Below are 20,109 nucleotides of genomic sequence, written 5' to 3'. Positions count from 1 at the left end.
GTACTCAAGTACATGTAGTATATGCACTCAAGTACATGTAGTATATGTACTTAAGTAGTTAATCCCAAACCCAAAGCCTCAAATATGAAACATTTTCCTGAGTCCAGCTCCGTTCCTTGTTCCGTGTAAAGCTTCACTTCTGCTCCGGCTCAAACGGCTCCAGATCCTGTTGTCGTCTAAACCATAAATCCAAACTTTGGCTCGAGGTGAAGACCACAGAGTCCAGCGCTGGCGGCGGCGCGATGGCGACGAGTAAAAACTGAGGCCTCAGAGAAACTCACGTCAGAGCAGAGAAAACGCCACGACTGCTACACGTACAACACGTCTACTACACGTCTACTACATGTACAACACGTCTACTACACGTCTACTACATGTACAACACGTCTACTACATGTACAACACGTCTACTACATGTACAACACGTCTACAACACGTCTACTACATGTACAACACATCTACTACACGTCTACTACATGTACAACACGTCTACTACATGTACAACACGTCTACTACATGTACAACACGTCTACTACATGTACAACACGTCTACAACACGTCTACTACATGTACAACACATCTACTACACGTCTACTACACGTACAACACATCTACTACACGTCTACTACATGTACAACACGTCTACAACACGTCTACTACATGTACAACACGTCTACTACATGTACAACACGTCTACTACACGCACAACACGTCTACTACACGTCTACTACACGTACAACACGTCTACAACACGTCTACTACATGTACAACACGTCTACTACACGCACAACACGTCTACTACACGTCTACTACACGTACAACACGTCTACTACACGTACAACACGTCTACTACACGCACAACACGTCTACTACACGTACAACACGTCTACTACACGTACAACACGTCTACTACACGTCTACTACATGTACAACACGACCACATTCGCTACACACACAACCTTTAATGTTTCTGAGGAGTTTGAAGGTAGTGTTGTTTTTGTGCGTGTGTGTTTGTGTGTGTTTGTGTGTGTGTGTTGGGGTGTGTGTGTGTTTGTGTGTGTGGGGGTGTGTGTGTGTTTGTGTGTGTGTGTGTTTGCGTGTGTGTGTGTTTGTGCGTCTCTGTTCAAAGTTTATTTCTTGTCGTCTGGGGCTGTGTTTTCCTCGATGTTTTTTCTTGTTCATATTTTGTTGAGACCCAGAGTCACATGAAGCTCTGGGCTCTCCCTCGTGTGGATCTGACCCGGTTCCTCTAGAGGTGAACAGGAAGTGGCCGTGTGTCTCTGTTTACTTCCTGTCATCCATCTTCTTTTGGCGTTTCATTGACGCTCAGGACGACAAAGACATTAAAATGTGCTCAGACTCTGTGGAGGTCACATGGTCAGACGGCTCCGCCCCCTCGTCAGGAGTCACTCAAAACTGTGACAAGAAAGAGTGAAAACTAAGAGTGACTTTAACCTAAGAAACACTCCCAGAGCACTCTCCCAGAACACTCCTGTAACACTCTCCAAACACTCGGGTCATCAGTGAAACCTACAAACACAAGCTCCTTTAAAGACCATTTTTATCCCTCAGTCTGCTCCTCTGGGTCTGCTCCTCTGGGTCTGCTCCTCTGGGTCTGCTCCTCTGGGTCTGCTCCTCTGGGTCTGCTCCTCTGGGTCTGCTGTGTCATTGAGCAAGACACTCACCCCCCCTCACCCCAGTGTGTGTGTGTCTGTGTGTGTCTGTGTGTGTGTGTCTGTGTGTGTTTGTGTCTGAGTCTTGAAGGTGGAATAATAGTCTGACCATTTACCAACAACATGTGAAACAGATGAGTTTAATGCCACCGTGGAACATTCAGAATCTCCATGGAAACAGATCAGACTCCACAGTGTTTCTCTGCTGGTCTGTCCTCTGTCCTCTGTCCTCTGTCCTCTGTCCTCTGTCCTCTGTCCACAGATGTGTTTAAGTTCCGTTGTCGTTTGTTTCCACAGGGTCCTCCAAACTACAGCACATTTGCCAATCTGCACAGTAACCAGATTCTGACCGTGAAGGTTTGTCCCACAGACTCTGACGCCCCCTGCTGTCCCCCGGCCGCTCTGCTCCTGTGTGCCTCTACTTTCACTTTCACTTTCACTTTAGGATCATGAGTCTTGTCGTTCTGAGCCGCTGTCGTTCTGCTGTAGTCTGTAACATTTCTGCACGTCCACTCACACCTGCCTCTGTTTCTGTTCTCCTCCTCTTCTCTTTTCTTCTCCTCTTCTCTCCCCTTTTCTCCTCCTCTCCTCCTCTTCTCTTTTCTTCTCCTCTTCTCTCCTCCTCTTCTCTTTTCTTCTCCTCTTCTCTCCCCCTTTCTCCTCTTCTCTCCTCCTCTTCTCTTTTCTTCTCCTCTTCTCTCCTCCTCTTCTCTCCTCCTCTTCTCTTTTCTTCTCCTCTTCTCTCCCCCTTTCTCCTCTTCTCTCCTCCTCTTCTCTCCTCCTCTTCTCTCCTCCTCTTCTCTTTTCTTCTCCTCTTCTCTCCCCCTTTCTCCTCCTCTCCTCCTCTTCTCTCCTCCTCTTCTCTTCGTTCACTCTTCTTCAGATGGTCTTCCCTCGTTATGACCACGGCTTTATCGCTGGAGAACAAACCAGCAGCTTTCAGAGAAGATTTCTGAAGGTAGATCTGGGATTGAGAGGTGGAGGAGGTGGAGGAGGTGGAGGGAGGTGGAGGGAGGTGGAGGAGGTGGGGGGGGGGGTGGATGGAGATGGAAGAGGTGGAGGGAGGAAGAAGGAGGTAAAAGGAGGTGGAAGGAAGGAAGGAAGGAAGATGGTGTGAGGTGGAGGTGGACTGAGGTGGAGGTGGAGTGAGGTGGAGGAGTGAGGTGGAGGTGGAGTGAGGTGGAGGAGTGAGGTGGAGGTGGAGTGAGGTGGAGGAGTGAGGTGGAGGTGGAGTGAGGTGGAGTGAGGTGGAGGTGGAGTGAGGTGGAGGAGTGAGGTGGAGTGAGGTGGAGGTGGAGTGAGGTGGAGGAGTGAGGTGGAGGTGGAGTGAGGTGGAGGAGTGAGGTGGAGGTGGAGTGAGGTGGAGGTGGAGTGAGGTGGAGGTGGAGTGAGGTGGAGGAGTGAGGTGGAGGTGGAGTGAGGTGGAGGTGGAGTGAGGTGGAGGAGTGAGGTGGAGTGAGGTGGAGGTGGAGTGAGGTGGAGGAGTGAGGTGGAGTGAGGTGGAGGTGGAGTGAGGTGGAGGAGTGAGGTGGAGGTGGAGTGAGGTGGAGGTGGAGTGAGGTGGAGGAGTGAGGTGGAGTGAGGTGGAGGTGGAGTGAGGTGGAGGAGTGAGGTGGAGTGAGGTGGAGGTGGAGTGAGGTGGAGGAGTGAGGTGGAGGTGGAGTGAGGTGGAGGTGGAGTGAGGTGGAGGAGTGAGGTGGAGTGAGGTGGAGGTGGAGTGAGGTGGAGGTGGAGTGAGGTGGAGGAGGGAGGTGGAGGAGTGAGGTGGAGGTGGAGTGAGGTGGAGGAGGGAGGTGGAGGAGGGAGGTGGAGGTGGAGGTGGAGTGAGGTGGAGGTGGAGTGAGGTGGAGGAGGGAGGTGGAGGAGGGAGGTGGAGGTGGAGTGAGGTGGAGGTGGAGATGTGTCTCATATAAACGTCTCTTTTCTCAGATAAACTGTCGTCTCTTTGTTGCTCAGTGTTTTTCTTGCGTCTCCTTCAGGGGGACCAAGGTCAGGCTGGACCTCCAGGGGCCCCCGGGCTCCCCGGGCCCCCCGGCCCCCGCGGACCTCCAGGGAACACGGGCAAAGACGGACCTCGAGGCCCCACCGGAGAACCGGTGAGTTACTCTGATTTAAACACAAAAATATGACAAATAAAAAACAAAACCACTGACTGAAAAAAACAGAAAACACTTTAGATTTATATTATTTATATATATATATATATATATATATATATATATATATATATATATATATATATATATATATATATATATATATATATATATATATATATATTTCTGGATGAAGTGCCCTTCAGAGTGTCCAGACGTGAGGCCGAGGTCAGGGTCTTGTCCTCGGGCCTCGTCTCTGTGTTGGACTTGTTCTTCTGGTTTGGGGGTGTGGCCTAAACTCTGAGAAACATCAACGTCCAAAAGAAACTGACCCCAGCTCTGTCCTGCTCCACCTCTGTCTGTCCCTCTCTCTCCCTCTTTCTCTCCCTCCTTCTCCCTCCCTCCCTCTCCTCCTCCTCCTCTGTTTGTAAGTTTCCTGAAACTCGCTGAGTCGGGTCTGTGGAGTTTTTGCTCAGAGTCAGATTCTCAGAATAATTTGTTTTTAGGGCCAGGACTTTTTAGGACTTAAATCTGTAGTAAAAATATTAACTTAGACCAAAGACAAAAGTGACAGAGTGAAGCTCATCGAGGCTGGAGCAGGTACAGGAGTGAGTGTCATAGCCAAAGAGCCAATCAGGAGTGAGGATGTTGAAGGTCCCGCCCCTTCAGCCCACACCGCTGGTTTAACAGGGAGCGGGCGCTTAGCAACGCTGTCAATCAAACCTGTTGCTAAGGCTAACAGGAGCGACCTCGGGGAATTGGAGTCGGAGTCGATGGAGCAGGAAGTGCACCCATGATCACTTCCTGTTTGTAGCGCGGTGGCTAACAGGTTAGCTCTGTGCATTTAAAGTGTGTGGTATAAAGACACAGTGTGCGACATGTGAGCGACACAGATCGTTTCAAAGTGTTTACACAAAAGAACAAAACAGACAAACTGACCAGAACGAGACGCACAACAAGAACAGAGAGAAAAAACAGAAGAGGAAACAAAGTGAGAGCAGCAGAGCAGATGGTTCTACACGTTTATGTGTCGACCGCGTCGCTGGGATTAGATTTAAATTTACACGCAACATGAAATAAAACACTAAAGGCCCATGTGACTCTAATGTTTCATCATCACAAACAGACCTGGACCTGGGCTTCATTACACATGGTTCTTCTCTCAAAGTTCTTCTCTCAAACTGAAAACACTCTGTTCCACCTTGTGATGTCATCATGTGGTGATACAGGAAGTGCTCCTCTGTGTTTTTAAACTCCACCTTCACTAGAATCATATGATAGATAGATTATTTCAGTCCTGGAGTTGTCTCTTATCTGAACTAAAGGTAAAAGGAGGAGTTCACTTGAAAACTACCACCTGAAGAATGAGCAGAACATCAGCTCAGACTGAGGCATTAAGAAGCTCCTGATACGATATAAACCTCAATACACAGACCATGATACGATATTAACTCGACTCAGTTTATACGAGCTCCACATTTACACAGACTCTGAAGAATCAGATAAAACAAATGAGACACTAAAGTCTGAGTTAAACTGAAGTTAATGTGAAATAAACAGTTTAAATCAACAAGAGTCAAATGTTCTGCACAAACCAGTCTCTTTTTATTTCTGCACATCCCACTCCCTGAGACTTTAGACGTGTCCTGTCCACACTGAGGACAGACTGTGGGACAGTGTGTGTGTGTATCTGTATGTCTGTGTCTGTGTGTCTGTGTGTAGTTAGTGTGTGTGTTGTGTTACACTGACCTCTTGTGGCAGAATCATAAACTTCTCTCTTTTCTTCAGGGTTTTCCAGGTCGTGACGGTTATGAGGTAAATTTTTCTTTAATTTCATGTTTTTGTGACTGACTCTAAACTTTAATCATTTTATTTCTACATTTTATTTTTTTTAATTTATTTATTTTTTTCAGGGAGCTCCAGGGACGCCAGGAAAACCTGTGAGATTCTACTTAACTTTTATTTTATTTGGATTATATTTTTTATTATCTTTGAGTGTTGTGTGTTTGTGTGTTTAAGTGTTGTGTGTGTTGTTGTGTGTGTGTGTGTTGTTGTGTTTAAGTGTTGTGTTTGTGTGTTGTGTTTAAGTGTTGTGTGTTTGTGTTTTCAGGGGGAGGACGGTGAACCTGGAGAACCTGGACCTCAGGGGCCTCCAGGACAGAAGGTGAAACACTGATTTACCTGCTCCTGTGTGTGTGTGTGTGTGTGTGTTTGTGTGATATGTGTGTGGGGGTGTGTGTGTTTGTGTGTGACATGTTTGTGTGTGTGACGTGTGTGTGTTTGTGTGTGACATGTGTGTGTTTGTGTGTGTGTTTGTGTGACATGTGAGTGTTTGTGTGTGAGACTTGTGTGTGTTGGCGTGTGTTTGTGTGTGTTTGTGTGACGTGTGTGTGTTTGTGTGTGACATGTTTGTGTGTGTGACATGTGTGTGTTTGTGTGTGACGTGTGTGTGACATGTGTGTTTGTGTGTGACATGTGTGTGTTTGTGTGTGACAGGGGTGTGTTTGTGTGTGTGTTTGTGTGACATGTGTGTGTTTGTGTGTGACGTGTGTGTGTTTGTGTTTGACTTGTGTGTGTTTGTGTGACGTGTGTGTGTTTGTGTGTGAGACTTGTGTGTGTTGGCGTGTGTTTGTGTGTGTTTGTGTGACGTGTGTGTGTTTGTGTGTGTTTGTGTGACGTGTGTGTGTTTGTGTGTGTTTGTGTGACATGTGTGTGTTTGTGTGTTTCCTGATCACTTGTTCTGTTTCAGGGGGACGTTGGTCATGTGTGTGACGTGTGTGTGTGTGTTTGTGTTTGACTTGTGTGTGTTTGTGTGACGTGTGTGTGTTTGTGTGTGTGTGAGACTTGTGTGTGTTGGGGTGTGTTTGTGTGTGTTTGTGTGTGTTTGTGTGTGAGATGTGTGTGTTTGTGTGACGTGTGTGTGTTTGTGTGACATGTGTGTGTTTGTGTGTGTGTGTTTGTGTGTATGTGTGTGTGTGTGTTTGTGTGATATGTGTGTGGCATGTGTGTGTTTGTGTGTGTATGTGTGTGTGTGTGTGTGTGTTTGTGTGTATGTGTGTGTGTTTGTGTGTGTGTTTCCTGATGACTTGTTCTGTTTCAGGGGGACGTTGGTTTTGGAGAGAAAGGCGAGCGTGGAGTGGACGGGACGCCCGGGGTCAAGGTCATCACAAAAACAGACTCACGTCATTCAGGGTTTTATTTATTTATTTTTACAACTTTCTACAATTTATTAAACAAATCTACAATTTTTTAAAATATATTTTATATTCAAATCCTCAGTGTCCCTCCTTTGTTTTGTCAAATATTTATTAGAGATATTTACGTTTTTTTCTGTAGTTCACTGGTCTCTGTATCCTCGGGTCACGTTCTAAAAATAACTCACAATATCATCTTTATTTTTTACATTATTCTCTCTGTTTTTGTCTGTAAAACCCCTCACCACACACTTTATACACTTTTCTCACACAGACGTTAACATTTTCTCACATTTCTCTCTCGTTTAAACTCTCTCAAAGTTCAAACCTTCGTAGGCGTCTTTGTCGGTGCAGAACGTTTCATCGACATTGTGGGTTTTGCAAACGTACAGCACTTCAGAGTCACACTGAGATCCAACGTTTATGTAAATTTGTCTGAACACATTCTGTACTGACTCAGACGATGTAAAACTGCACACAGAAAATCCGTCAAACAGCGAGACCACGAAAGGTGAACCACGAAACAGCGAGGGACGTGTGTAAATAATTCCATATTTGGCTCTTACACATTTTTCTTTGTCGTCTGTGAGTTTATAAAATGTAGAAAATAGTAAAAATACATAAATAAAACACTGAATGAGCGCGAGTCCAAACTTCTGCCTGGTCGTGTAAATGAAAAACATGTGAATGACTTTATATTAATTACAGGGGGACAAGGGGGAGACGGGAGAGCAGGGACCTCAGGGACCTCAGGGGCCTCAGGGGCCAGTGGTAGGTTCCTGTCTGTCTGCGGTGTTTCTCTGTGTAATGACGGACGACGATAACAAACATAAGCGTCGTGTGTCCAGGGTTACCCCGGGGAAAAAGGCTCCTCCGGCTCCTCCGACATCATCGACTTTAATGGAAAACTCCTGGACGCGTTTCAGGTGAGGCCTTATCTCACAGACGCGGCGGCTTTTGTGAAACAGTATCGAGTTCACAATATATCGAATGTGAAACATAAGTGAACACGGCACCGGGCGCAGAGGGACCTCGGGACCTCGGGACCTCAGACCTAAAGAAACTGTTTGTGTTTGACAGGCCATCGACACCATCAGCGTCTCGGTAACACTGAAGCATGTGTGTCCAGTGCACGCTAACACTTTGGACCGTAACCACTGACACACGCATTAAAACGCCGCGTTAAACCCCCGTCTGCACTGAGCGTGTGCACGAGAGCCCGCACGGCCGCCTCCAGGGGGCGCCGTTTAGAGCTCACAGACTGTGTGAAGAGACTGAGCGAGACGTCACCATGAGGCCAGAGCAGGTGTAGGACGGGTATCATAGCAACCACAGAGCCAATCAGGAGCGAGGACAGTGGGAGCGAACTGATTATTAATGTTTATATCAGGATTTACGAACACAAAAGTGAAATAAAAAACCCCAGGATCATGTAGAGGGTTAATACGAACATTTAAGACCAGAATGAGTCTGAAGCAGCAGAGACAGAGAGAGGACAGAGGGGGCGCTGTTTATACACAGGACGATGTGAAACGCGGTGGCGAGCAGGTCGATGGGTTATACGTTTTTAGCTCTGTCTGAATGTCCAGTGAGTGAAAAGTCCTCAGTTTGTCATGATTCGAGTGGATCTTGGTGATGAACGGCGTCCTGCTCGTCTTCGCAGACACAGACTCTGGTGTCGTTTGTGTTTCATCCTAAACTGTGTCTTTGTCCCTGACGCGTCATCGTCACGTTCTGCAGATCTGTTTAAGAACGTGACTCATTTATGGAGGAAAGACTTTGCTGCTCGGACCATTAAAAAAAAATCAACCTTTGATAAATGGAGTGACACAAATGTGAAGACAAGAGGCTTGAGATATAAAACAGAAGAGACTGTGTTTGTGAAGGACACATCTAACCCGCCGCCGCGCTCCAAACAGGAAGTGATCATGTTGCACTTCCTGCTCCAGTTCACTCTCTGTGTATAAACAGCGCCCCCTCTGTCCCCTCTCTGTCTCTGTCTCTTCAGACTCATTCTGGTCTTAAATGTTCGTATTAACCCTCTACATGATCCTGGGGTTTTTATTTCACTTTTGTGTCTGTAAATCCAGATCTGAACATTAATAACAGACAAATCAGGTCCTTCTTTCCCCGAGGTCGCTCCTGTTAGCGTTAGCAACAGGTTTGATTGACAGCGTTGCTAAGCAGGAAGGGGCGTGACCTTCATCAGCCTGGCTCCTGATTGGCTCTCTGGTTGCTGTGATACTCGTGGTTTTTGAGTTCATATTTTTACTCCAGGTTTTAAGAAAAATAGCCTTTTATTTCAAATTGTGCTTCTATTGTCACGTCCTCCAGAAACACAAACTTTAATTGTGTGACTTTGTCTCCGAGAGCAGGAGTGTGTGTACAGGTGTGTGTGCAGGAGTGTGTGTGTACAGGTGTGTGTTTGCAGGACTGTGTGTGTGCAGGAGTGTGTGTGTGCAGGAGGTGTACAGGAGTGTGTGTACAGGTGTGTGTGCAGGAGTGTGTGTGTACAGGACTGTGTGTGTGTACAGGAGTGTGTGTCCAGTCTCTCTCACACAGGTCTGGTTTCTGCTCGTGCCTGATGTTTATCTGTGAGTGTGGTGTGTGTTTGATGTTTATCTGTGAGTGTGGTGTGTGTTTGATTAACACAGAGTGCAGGGTCCGACTCTGTGGACGGCGGCGTGTGACGGACACTGGACCCATGACCCTCCTGCCACATCACATCAACCGCCACTCACTGAAGCCTGTGCTTTACAGAGCGCCCCCTGCTGATGAGAGCATGATTTATCTGTGTGTTGTGTGATAAAGACATGAATCCATCATGAAATAAAACCTGATGAAAAAGAGTTTAAAGAGAAAAGAAGAACAAGAAACATGAGAACGACATGAGAACGACATGAGAACGACATGAGAACGACATGAGCCTGTGGGCCATTTAGAGTAACTGTACTCTGAGTACTCATTTAGAGTAACTGTACTCTGAGTACACATTTAGAGTAACTGTACTCTGAGGTAACTGTACTCTGAGTACTCATTTAGAGTAACTGTACTCTGAGTACTCATTTAGAGTAACTGTACTCTGAGTACACATTTAGAGTAACTGTACTCTGAGTACTCATTTAGAGTAACTGTACTCTGAGTACACATTTAGAGTAACTGTACTCTGAGGTAACTGTACTCTGAGTACTCATTTGTTGGTATCAGAGTACAGTTACTCACAGTATTGATGACAGTTTGTTTAGACATTGTGTTGTGGCTCATGTTGTGCGTCTGTGTGCAGGGCCCACCTGGACCACCTGGACCCCCGGGGCCTCCAGGGGAGAAGGTGCGACTTTGTGTGATTTTAACACTTTTGTTGTTCAGACTTAATGAGTGTAACACTGACCTGCTCCTCCAGGGGGAGCTGGGGTTACCTGGACCCGCAGGACTGGACGGAGAAAAGGTGTGTGTGCTGTTTATGTTGGACATTCTTCTTCTGTGATGGAGTGATGAAGCGACGGGGGTAATAGGAGTGATGGAGTGATGGACTGATGGAGTGATGGAGTAATGGAGTGATGGAGTGATGGAGTAATGGACTGATGGAGTGATGGAGTGATGGACTGATGGAGTGATGGAGTGATGGAGTGATGGACTGATGGAGTGATGGAGTGATGGACTGATGGACTGATGGACTGATGGAGTGATGGACTGATGGACTGATGGAGTGATGGAGTGATGGAGTGATGGACTGATGGAGTGATGGAGTGATGGACTGATGGAGTGATGGAGTGATGGAGTAATGGACTGATGGAGTAATGGACTGATGGAGTGATGGAGTAATGGACTGATGGAGTAATGGACTGATGGAGTAATGGACTGATGGAGTGATGGCGTGATGGACTGATGGACTGATGGACTGATGGAGTGATGGACTGATGGAGTGATGGAGTGATGGAGTGATGGACTGATGGACTGATGGAGTGATGGACTGATGGAGTGATGGAGTAATGGACTGATGGAGTAATGGACTGATGGAGTGATGGAGTGATGGACTGATGGACTGATGGAGTGATGGACTGATGGACTGATGGACTGATGGAGTGATGGAGTGATGGACTGATGGACTGATGGACTGATGGAGTGATGGACTGATGGAGTGATGGAGTGATGGACTGATGGACTGATGGACTGATGGAGTGATGGACTGATGGACTGATGGACTGATGGAGTGATGGACTGATGGAGTGATGGAGTGATGGACTGATGGACTGATGGACTGATGGAGTGATGGAGTGATGGACTGATGGACTGATGGAGTGATGGACTGATGGAGTGATGGACTGATGGAGTGATGGACTGATGGAGTGATGGACTGATGGAGTGATGGACTGATGGAGTGATGGAGTGATGGAGTGATGGACTGATGGACTGATGGAGTGATGGAGTGATGGACTGATGGAGTGATGGACTGATGGAGTGATGGACTGATGGAGTGATGGAGTGATGGAGTGATGGACTGATGGAGTGATGGACTGATGGAGTGATGGAGTGATGGAGTGATGGACTGATGGAGTGATGGAGTGATGGACTGATGGAGTGATGGACTGATGGAGTAATGGACTGATGGAGTGATGGAGTGATGGAGTAATGGACTGATGGAGTAATGGACTGATGGAGTAATGGACTGATGGACTGATGGAGTGATGGAGTGATGGAGTGATGGAGTGATGGAGTGATGGACTGATGGACTGATGGAGTGATGGACTGATGGAGTGATGGAGTAATGGACTGATGGAGTAATGGACTGATGGAGTGATGGAGTGATGGACTGATGGACTGATGGAGTGATGGACTGATGGAGTGATGGACTGATGGAGTGATGGACTGATGGAGTGATGGACTGATGGAGTGATGGACTGATGGAGTGATGGAGTGATGGAGTGATGGACTGATGGAGTGATGGACTGATGGAGTGATGGACTGATGGAGTGATGGAGTGATGGACTGATGGACTGATGGAGTGATGGAGTGATGGACTGATGGACTGATGGACTGATGGACTGATGGAGTGATGGACTGATGGAGTGATGGACTGATGGAGTGATGGACTGATGGAGTGATGGACTGATGGACTGATGGAGTGATGGACTGATGGAGTGATGGACTGATGGACTGATGGAGTGATGGAGTGATGGACTGATGGACTGATGGAGTGATGGACTGATGGAGTGATGGACTGATGGAGTGATGGACTGATGGAGTGATGGACTGATGGAGTGATGGACTGATGGAGTGATGGAGTGATGGAGTGATGGAGTGATGGAGTGATGGACTGATGGAGTGATGGACTGATGGACTGATGGAGTGATGGAGTGATGGACTGATGGACTGATGGAGTGATGGACTGATGGAGTGATGGACTGATGGACTGATGGACTGATGGAGTGATGGACTGATGGAGTGATGGACTGATGGACTGATGGACTGATGGACTGATGGAGTGATGGACTGATGGAGTGATGGACTGATGGAGTGATGGACTGATGGAGTGATGGACTGATGGACTGATGGACTGATGGAGTGATGGAGTGATGGACTGATGGAGTGATGGAGTGATGGACTGATGGAGTGATGGAGTGATAGAGTGATGTCATGTTTGATTTCAGGGGCCTAAAGGCGACTCTGGTGAAGCTGGAGCTCCAGGACCGAGAGGAGAGAGAGGAGAGATGGGTTTATCAGGCCCCACTGTGAGTGTGCACGTGTGTGTGTGCACGTGTGTGTGAGTGTGCACGTGTGTGTGACTGTGCATGTGCGGGGGTGTGCATGTGTGTGTCACTGTGCACGTGTGTGAGTGTGCGCGTGTGCACATGTGTGTGAGTGTGCACGTGTGTCACTGTGCACGTGTGTGCGCATGTGTGAGCGTGAACATGTGTGAGTGTGCACGTGTGTCACTGTGCACGTGTGTGCGCGTGTGTGAGTGTGAACATGTGTGAGTGTGCACGTGTGTGTGAGTGTGCACGTAAGTGTGCATGTGTGTGAATGTGCACATGTGTGTCGGGGTGTGTTGGTGTGTGTGTGTGTTGGTGTGTGTCAGTGTGCGTCGGGGTGTGTGTGTCGGGGTGTGTGTGTGTGTGTGTGTGTGTGTGTCCTGTGTCTCACTTAAGTCTCTCTCTTTTTTCAGGGGGGGGATGGACAGAAGGGAGAAAAGGGCGACTGTAAACTGGACGATAATCTGGTGACTGGAACTTTCACTTTATATTTACACTGGGCCGTGTTTACATTTAACACTGTTAGCATCAACAGCGCCCCCTGTGTGTCAGAGCCTCTCAGTCTCACAGTTTAAGACGAGGCTTAACCCTCCTCTTCTCCCTGGTATTTAACACACACAGGTTTATTGTTCTGCTCCTGTGTCTTTGTGTATTTGTTTTTTGACTTTTATGTGAAGCTTTTTGGTTCGGCTGAAGCTGCTACAAAAATAAACTTGATCTGAACTCACTTTTTCTCTTTGTCGCCTTCAGGTCCAGATGATTTCACAGCCAGGTCCTCCGGGTCCTCCTGGTCCTCCGGGAGCGCCTGGGACTCCTGGATCCACGGTGAGCCACAGTGACTCTGTCTAAAAACAGAACATACAGAACACCGGGCTGATTCTGGTCCTTCTCTCTGTGTTTCAGGGTCTTCATGGGATGCCAGGTCCAAAGGTACGACTCTGTTCTCCTGGTTTTGGCTCGTGATTTGTGTCGTGTGTGTGGTTTATAATCGTGTGTGTATAATCGTGTGTGTGCTGTATAATCGTGTGTGTATAATCGTGTGTGTATAATCATGTGTGTTGTGTATAATCGTGTGTGTGTGTATAATTGTGTGTGTTCTGTTCTCAGGGTGAACCTGGGTTTGGGCTGAAGGGAGAGAAAGGAGAAAGTGGCTCTCCAGGTTTCAGAGTGAGTATTAAACATTTAAATCTAATCTAATTTAATCTAATGTAAATGTCCTCCACACACAGGGCTCTGACGGACACCCGGGCTCGCCGGGCGCTCCGGGGCTGGTGGGTCTCCCTGGAGCCAAAGGAGAAAAAGTAAAGAACAAAACAAACTCACCATCTGCACTTGAGTTTACAGAAGGTTCAAAGGTTTGTGTTTGTTTTCCAGGGTCGACCGGGAGAACCTGGACTAGATGTGAGTTTATACAGTGTCTATAGATGTTTATATAAAAGGGCGGAGCTAAAATCTGCTACAGCCGCCGCCTACAAACAGGAAGTGATCATGGGCGTGAAAAAACATGTCCCCCCTCTGTCCTCTCTCTGTCCCCTCTGTCCTCTCTCTGTCTCTGTCTCTTCAGACTCATTCTGGTCTTAAATGTTCGTATTAACCCTCTACATGATCCTGGGGTTTTTATTTCACTTTTGTGTCTGTAAATCAAGATCTGAACATTAATAACAGACAAATCAGGTCCTTCTTTCCCCGAGGTCGCTCCTGTTAGCGTTAGCGTTAGCAACAGGTTTGATTGACAGCGTTGCTAAGTGGTCAAGGGGCGTGACCTTCAGCCTGGCTCCTGATTGGCTCTTTAGTTGCTATGATACTCACAGTCAGGACTCTGCTCCAGCCTCAATGAGCTTCATTTGAGCTGAAGCTGAAGCTGAGTCAGACTCTTCTTCACTGTCTGTGGTTTTGACTGAAACGTTGGTACAAAAGTCTCACATTTACATGGACCTGTTTGTCCTCAGGGTTTCCCGGGGATGATGGGGGACAAAGGAGACAGAGGAGAGAGAGGAGAGAAGGTAAAGCACCGAGCTGTGGGACACAAACCTGTGGGACATTTACACCTGTGGGACATTTACACCTGTGGGACATTTACACCTGTGGGACACAAACCTGTGGGACATTTACACCTGTGGGACATTTAAACGTGTGGGACATTTAAACCTGTGGGACATTTAAACCTGTGGGACATTTAACCCTGTGGGACATTTACACCTGTGGGACATTTAACCCTGTGGGACATTTAAACCTGTGGGACATTTAAACCTGTGGGACATTTAAACGTGTGGGACATTTACACCTGTGGGCCATTTAAACCTGTGGGACATTTACACCTGTGGGACATTTAAACGTGTGGGACATTTACACCTGTGGGCCATTTAAACGTGTGGGACATTTAACCCTGTGGGACATTTAAACGTGTGGGACATTTAACCCTGTGGGACATTTAAACCTGTGGGACATTTAACCCTGTGGGACATTTAAACCTGTGGGACATTTAAACCTGTGGGACATTTAAACCTGTGGGACATTTAAACCTGTGGGACATTTAACCATGTGGGACATTTAAACGTGTGCTTGTGTTGCCAGGGCGACAGAGGTGCGGTGGGGAAGAGGGGTCTGAAGGGACAGAAGGGGGAGCAGGGTCCTCCGGGTCTGGACCAGCCCTGTCCTGTGGTATGTCCTGGACGTCCTCACGTGTCTTTTACTCCTCTGCAGTTTCACGTCATTATTCTGTCTTTTCTTCTTCGCTCTTTCTTTGCTGCTGCGGCGGCTCAGGGCTGTTCTGAGACTAAAGGTCAGTCTGCCGAGGCTCCGCCCTCTTCCTCTGCTCCTCCTCTTCCTCCTGTCGTCCCTGACGCTCCGTGTCCTGTGGTACAGTATCTCTGCTCCTCTTATCTTTTCCTGTTTGCTTCTTGACGCCTCTTTTGGGTCGTGACCTTTACCCTTTGGTCGTTACTGTAAAACCAGATTTATTTCAGGTTCAGGAAACGCGTCCGACTTCTTCTGGGGTTTATTTTCTGAACTCGAGGTCGACTGTCGGCCGTAACTCAAACCAAAACAAGAGAAAGACACAAACAAAACAAAACACTAAACCCCAAACTGACCATGACCTGACCCTCCACACAGCGCCCCCTCTGTCCTCTGTGTGTAATAGTTTTCTCTGGTTCTTTAGGGACACGACGGTTTGCCGATCCCCGGCTGCTGGCACAAGGTGAGACGCCTCTGATGTCACTAGACCTGTCGCCATGACGACACTGAGTTATCAGTATTTATCACGGGCACGTTTCCTTTTGCACTGGGGAACTTTTTATTATTTTTCACTTGGAAAAGATTTGAGCCGCTGAATAAATCACTGATCTGACTAATTTTAATGATACTGTTTTTATAGTAAAGTGTCGCATGTGTCATATTTCAGAATGTGTCTTTAAATCAGACCCGTACGACTAAACTGTTCAGGTGTTTGTCCATGTTCCACAGTGTAGCTTTAAACCTGTTCAGTCTGTTCAGATGTTTCTCCTGTTTCAGTCGTTTCTTCTCGTTGAGTCTCTGAAGTTTTATTTGAGTTTTTATTGAGTTTAATCTTTAATCCACTATTTTCACGACGCCATTTTGTCGATCTGCCGTTTAACCTCCACCGTGACACGCCCCCTGTGACACGCCCCCTGTGACACGCCCCCTGTGACACGCCCACTGTGACACGCCCACTGTGACACGCCCCCTGTGACATGCCCACTGTGACACGCCCCCTGTGACGTCCGCTCTTCCTTCTCCAGTTTTATTTTCTTAATCGTTGATACTCGTAGATTCTGCAGCGTCGCGTCGTCATTTTGGTACAAATGAAATAAAATGTGCGGCTGTCCATAGGGGGCGCTGCAGCATGCGGCGCTTTGTTGTGATGACGTTTGCGGCGCCGTCCTCTCATTGGACACACACAGAAGCTCTTATGGGTCTGATTTAACGACACTGGGACAGTTTAAACTAAACTAATACATGGTTGTTGCTTGACTTTGGCACAAACAGGGACATTTTGTAAGTATGACGTGGATGTGGGTGTGGCCTCATCGTGGATGTGGGTGTGGCCTCATCGTGGATGTGGGTGTGGCCTGTTTGAAACAATATTAATCTGATTGATTTGTGTGTGTTTTGTTTGTGTTGCAGTGATGACTAACCTGCACATGGGACCTGTACATACTGATCTATATTTTGCGGTTGAAACGCCCATAACCTGCTCCTTTTGTAAAGAACATTTGATAATATATGAAGCTGAACAGAGATTTGTCTATAGTTTTGTGCCTTTTTGAAGATGTTTGTTGAGTAACTGAGTTTGAGGCTCAGGACAGTGCCCGCTCGCCGCTCGCCGCTCTGGAGCAGCGTCACTAACACAGTCTGAGTCTGACCTCCAAACACTGGGATGATTTTTGTGAATGAACAGTTTGAGCAGCGAGTTCAGACACAGAGAGTTTTGTGCTGTTCCTGTTTATCAAAAGGAGGAGATGACGAGACTGAAGCTCAAACGTAAGAGACTGTCTCAGCCCTGAGCCACCGGGAGCCGCAGGAGGAGCCGCAGGAGGAGCCGCAGGAGGAGACCCTGCAGCAGACGGGCCTTTGTGGAGCTGGAGGAGCTTTGCCGATGTAACGTGGCGCCGGACACTCACAGCCACTGTCGTTAATGTCCAGGAGGGGGCGACACGGGACGCAGCCTTTGGTCGTGGCACATACAGATATCTTTACTGCACAGAGGGGGCGCTCTTCTGGACCGGACACTTTCAAAAAGGTGTTTTGCAAATGAAACGCATGAGACGACTTTACGACTTGTGGTCCCTGTTTGACACAATGACGTTAGATTTAGATTCACGAGTCGCGTCGACGGAGTTTTATTTTAACACGATTTAATCGTTTTGATTTTTTACAATGTTTTTTGTCCGTTTTCATTTTGCATTCCTGTCCCAGGGCAACATAAACACATGTATAAGATGGAAAAGTAATTTTAACGACTCTGTGTGAAAAATACAAGAAATGTGTCAAATAAAGAGAACTTAAGAGCTGTTAGAGCAGATCTATGGAGAAGCGAGGATCAATCTGACTAAACTTAAACCATTTTAACATTAAAATCGTTTATGGCCCATCAAACAGTTCAGACCTGCCTCAGCACAAACACAAACACAAACACAAACACAAACACAAACACAAACACAAACACAAACAAACACAAACAAACACAAACACAAACACAAACACAAACAAACACAAACACAAACAAACACAAACAAACACAAACACAAACAAACACAAACACAAACACACTGAGGTTAAGTCTGAGTTTAACCTTTTTATGAAATGACTGATTTAAGTGTAAGCCATAAAACACACACACATAACACACACACACAGACAACACACACACATAACACACACACACAGACGACACACACATAACACACACGCACACACAGACAACACACACACATAACACACACACATAACACATACACACAGACAACACACAGGCACAGACAACACACACACACACACACACACACATCCTTCCTGTTTAACTGTGACTGAAGCAGGGCCTTTTCCATCTTATTCTTACAGTTTGGTGTTTGCTGATGCTGAGTTTTCAGATTTCACATGAATCAAGTTAAAAATCCTGATGTTTTTGTGCTTTATCTTTAATATCAGCTGTTTAATGTTTCATTTTAAATCAGTGACTGAAGAACAGACTCCAGAGAGAGTGTGGAGCCGCCGTGTGGCCTCGTGTTTGATGTGTGTGATCTTCATATTTGTCTTTTGTTTTTATTGTTTTTACAGAATATAAGGCCAGTTTTACTGAGGCCAGAGACACAGGCTCAGATCACAATAATGAATGAATTTAAAAAAACACAATATCAGCACATTTCAGTACTGCAGACGCCTCTGATGTTTTATATTTATTATTTTTATGTTTCTGTTCACTCTCGTATCTGACTCTGATGGTGAGGCCTGACCCATGTGAGGCCTGACCCCTGTGAGGCCTGACCTCTGGCGTTGAGGCCCTGGCGTTGAGGCCCTGGTGTTGAGGCCCTGGCGTTGAGGCCCTGGTGTTGAGGCCCTGGCGTTGAGGCCCTGGTGTTGAGGCCCTGGCGTTGAGGCCCTGGTGTTGAGGCCCTGGTGTTGAGGCCCTGGCGTTGAGGCCCTGGTGTTGAGGCCTGTCAGTTTGTGTTGTTCAGTATAAGCCTCAGTTTAATGGCACACTATTATTTGTGATTGTGTTTTGGTTGTGAAAGAATGAAGCTATTTTTGTAATGACTCTAAATCTGTAACAAGAGAAGTGTTTAATAAACATTTAAAGTGAAATAAACGAGTTGTTCATCCGTCTGCACAAAAACACACAAACACACACAGAGTTACACAATCACACTTAAAACAGAAAGTTTATGTCAAAGAACGAGAATGAACAGAATGAACTTTAATGACACGCATCCTGTAAACGCAACACAACAGAACACAACAAGAGAACACAACAACACAACAGAACACAACAAGAGAACACAATGCAACAACAGAACACAACACAACAACAGGACACAACACAACAACAGAACACAACAAGAGAACACAACAACACAACAGAACACAACAAGAGAACACAACACAACAACACAACAGAACACAACAAGAGAACACAACAACACAACAACAGAACACAACAAGAGAACACAACAACACAACAGAACACAACACAACAACAGAACACAACAAGAGAACACAACACAACAACAGAACACAACAACAGAACACAACAAGAGAACACAACAACACAACAGAACACAACAAGAGAACACAACACAACAACACAACAGAACACAACAACACAACAGAACAAGAGAACACAACAACACAACAGAACACAACAAGAGAACACAACACAACAACAGAACACAACAAGAGAACACAACAAGAGAACACAACAACACAAGAGAACACAACAAGAGAACACAACAACACAACAGAACACAACACAACAACAGAACACAACAAGAGAACACAACACAACAACAGAACACAACAAGAGAACACAACAACACAACAGAACACAACAAGAGAACACAACAACACAACAGAACACAACAACACAACAGAACAAGAGAACACAACAACACAACAGAACACAACAAGAGAACACAACAACACAACACAACAAGAGAACACAACAACACAACAGAACACAACAAGAGAACACAACAACACAACAGAACACAACAAGAGAACACAACAACACAACAGAACACAACAAGAGAACACAACAACACAACACAACAAGAGAACACAACAACACAACAGAACACAACAAGAGAACACAACAACACAACAGAACACAACAAGAGAACACAACAACACAACAGAACACAACAAGAGAACACAACAA

The 20,109-nt window shown here is 46.5% G+C and overlaps 1 protein-coding gene across 1 annotated transcript in view; it reads left to right on the top strand.

Annotated features, from left to right (window-relative positions):
• Positions 1–18,203, top strand: part of col23a1a (collagen type XXIII alpha 1 chain a) — a 152,785-nt gene extending 134,582 nt beyond the window's left edge. Inside the window, exons 10-32 of the mRNA XM_055224789.1 lie at positions 2,557–2,631; positions 3,653–3,769; positions 5,558–5,584; positions 5,683–5,709; positions 5,880–5,933; positions 6,870–6,929; positions 7,672–7,734; positions 7,812–7,889; positions 8,044–8,067; positions 10,247–10,291; positions 10,364–10,408; positions 12,612–12,692; positions 13,127–13,180; positions 13,464–13,538; positions 13,617–13,643; positions 13,821–13,880; positions 13,943–14,014; positions 14,088–14,114; positions 14,663–14,716; positions 15,288–15,374; positions 15,477–15,572; positions 15,874–15,912; positions 17,189–18,203. Of these exons, the coding sequence (XP_055080764.1) occupies positions 2,557–2,631; positions 3,653–3,769; positions 5,558–5,584; positions 5,683–5,709; positions 5,880–5,933; positions 6,870–6,929; positions 7,672–7,734; positions 7,812–7,889; positions 8,044–8,067; positions 10,247–10,291; positions 10,364–10,408; positions 12,612–12,692; positions 13,127–13,180; positions 13,464–13,538; positions 13,617–13,643; positions 13,821–13,880; positions 13,943–14,014; positions 14,088–14,114; positions 14,663–14,716; positions 15,288–15,374; positions 15,477–15,572; positions 15,874–15,912; positions 17,189–17,239 (1,338 nt within the window). The 3' untranslated portion in view covers positions 17,240–18,203. The remainder of the gene's footprint in view (positions 1–2,556; positions 2,632–3,652; positions 3,770–5,557; positions 5,585–5,682; positions 5,710–5,879; positions 5,934–6,869; positions 6,930–7,671; positions 7,735–7,811; positions 7,890–8,043; positions 8,068–10,246; positions 10,292–10,363; positions 10,409–12,611; positions 12,693–13,126; positions 13,181–13,463; positions 13,539–13,616; positions 13,644–13,820; positions 13,881–13,942; positions 14,015–14,087; positions 14,115–14,662; positions 14,717–15,287; positions 15,375–15,476; positions 15,573–15,873; positions 15,913–17,188) is intronic.
• Positions 18,204–20,109: the final 1,906 nt, after the last annotated feature.

Source organism: Periophthalmus magnuspinnatus, chromosome 10 (assembly GCF_009829125.3).
Source record: "Periophthalmus magnuspinnatus isolate fPerMag1 chromosome 10, fPerMag1.2.pri, whole genome shotgun sequence".
Classification (NCBI taxonomy): Eukaryota; Metazoa; Chordata; class Actinopteri; order Gobiiformes; family Gobiidae; genus Periophthalmus; species Periophthalmus magnuspinnatus.
This window is presented reverse-complemented; position numbering and strand designations above follow the sequence as displayed.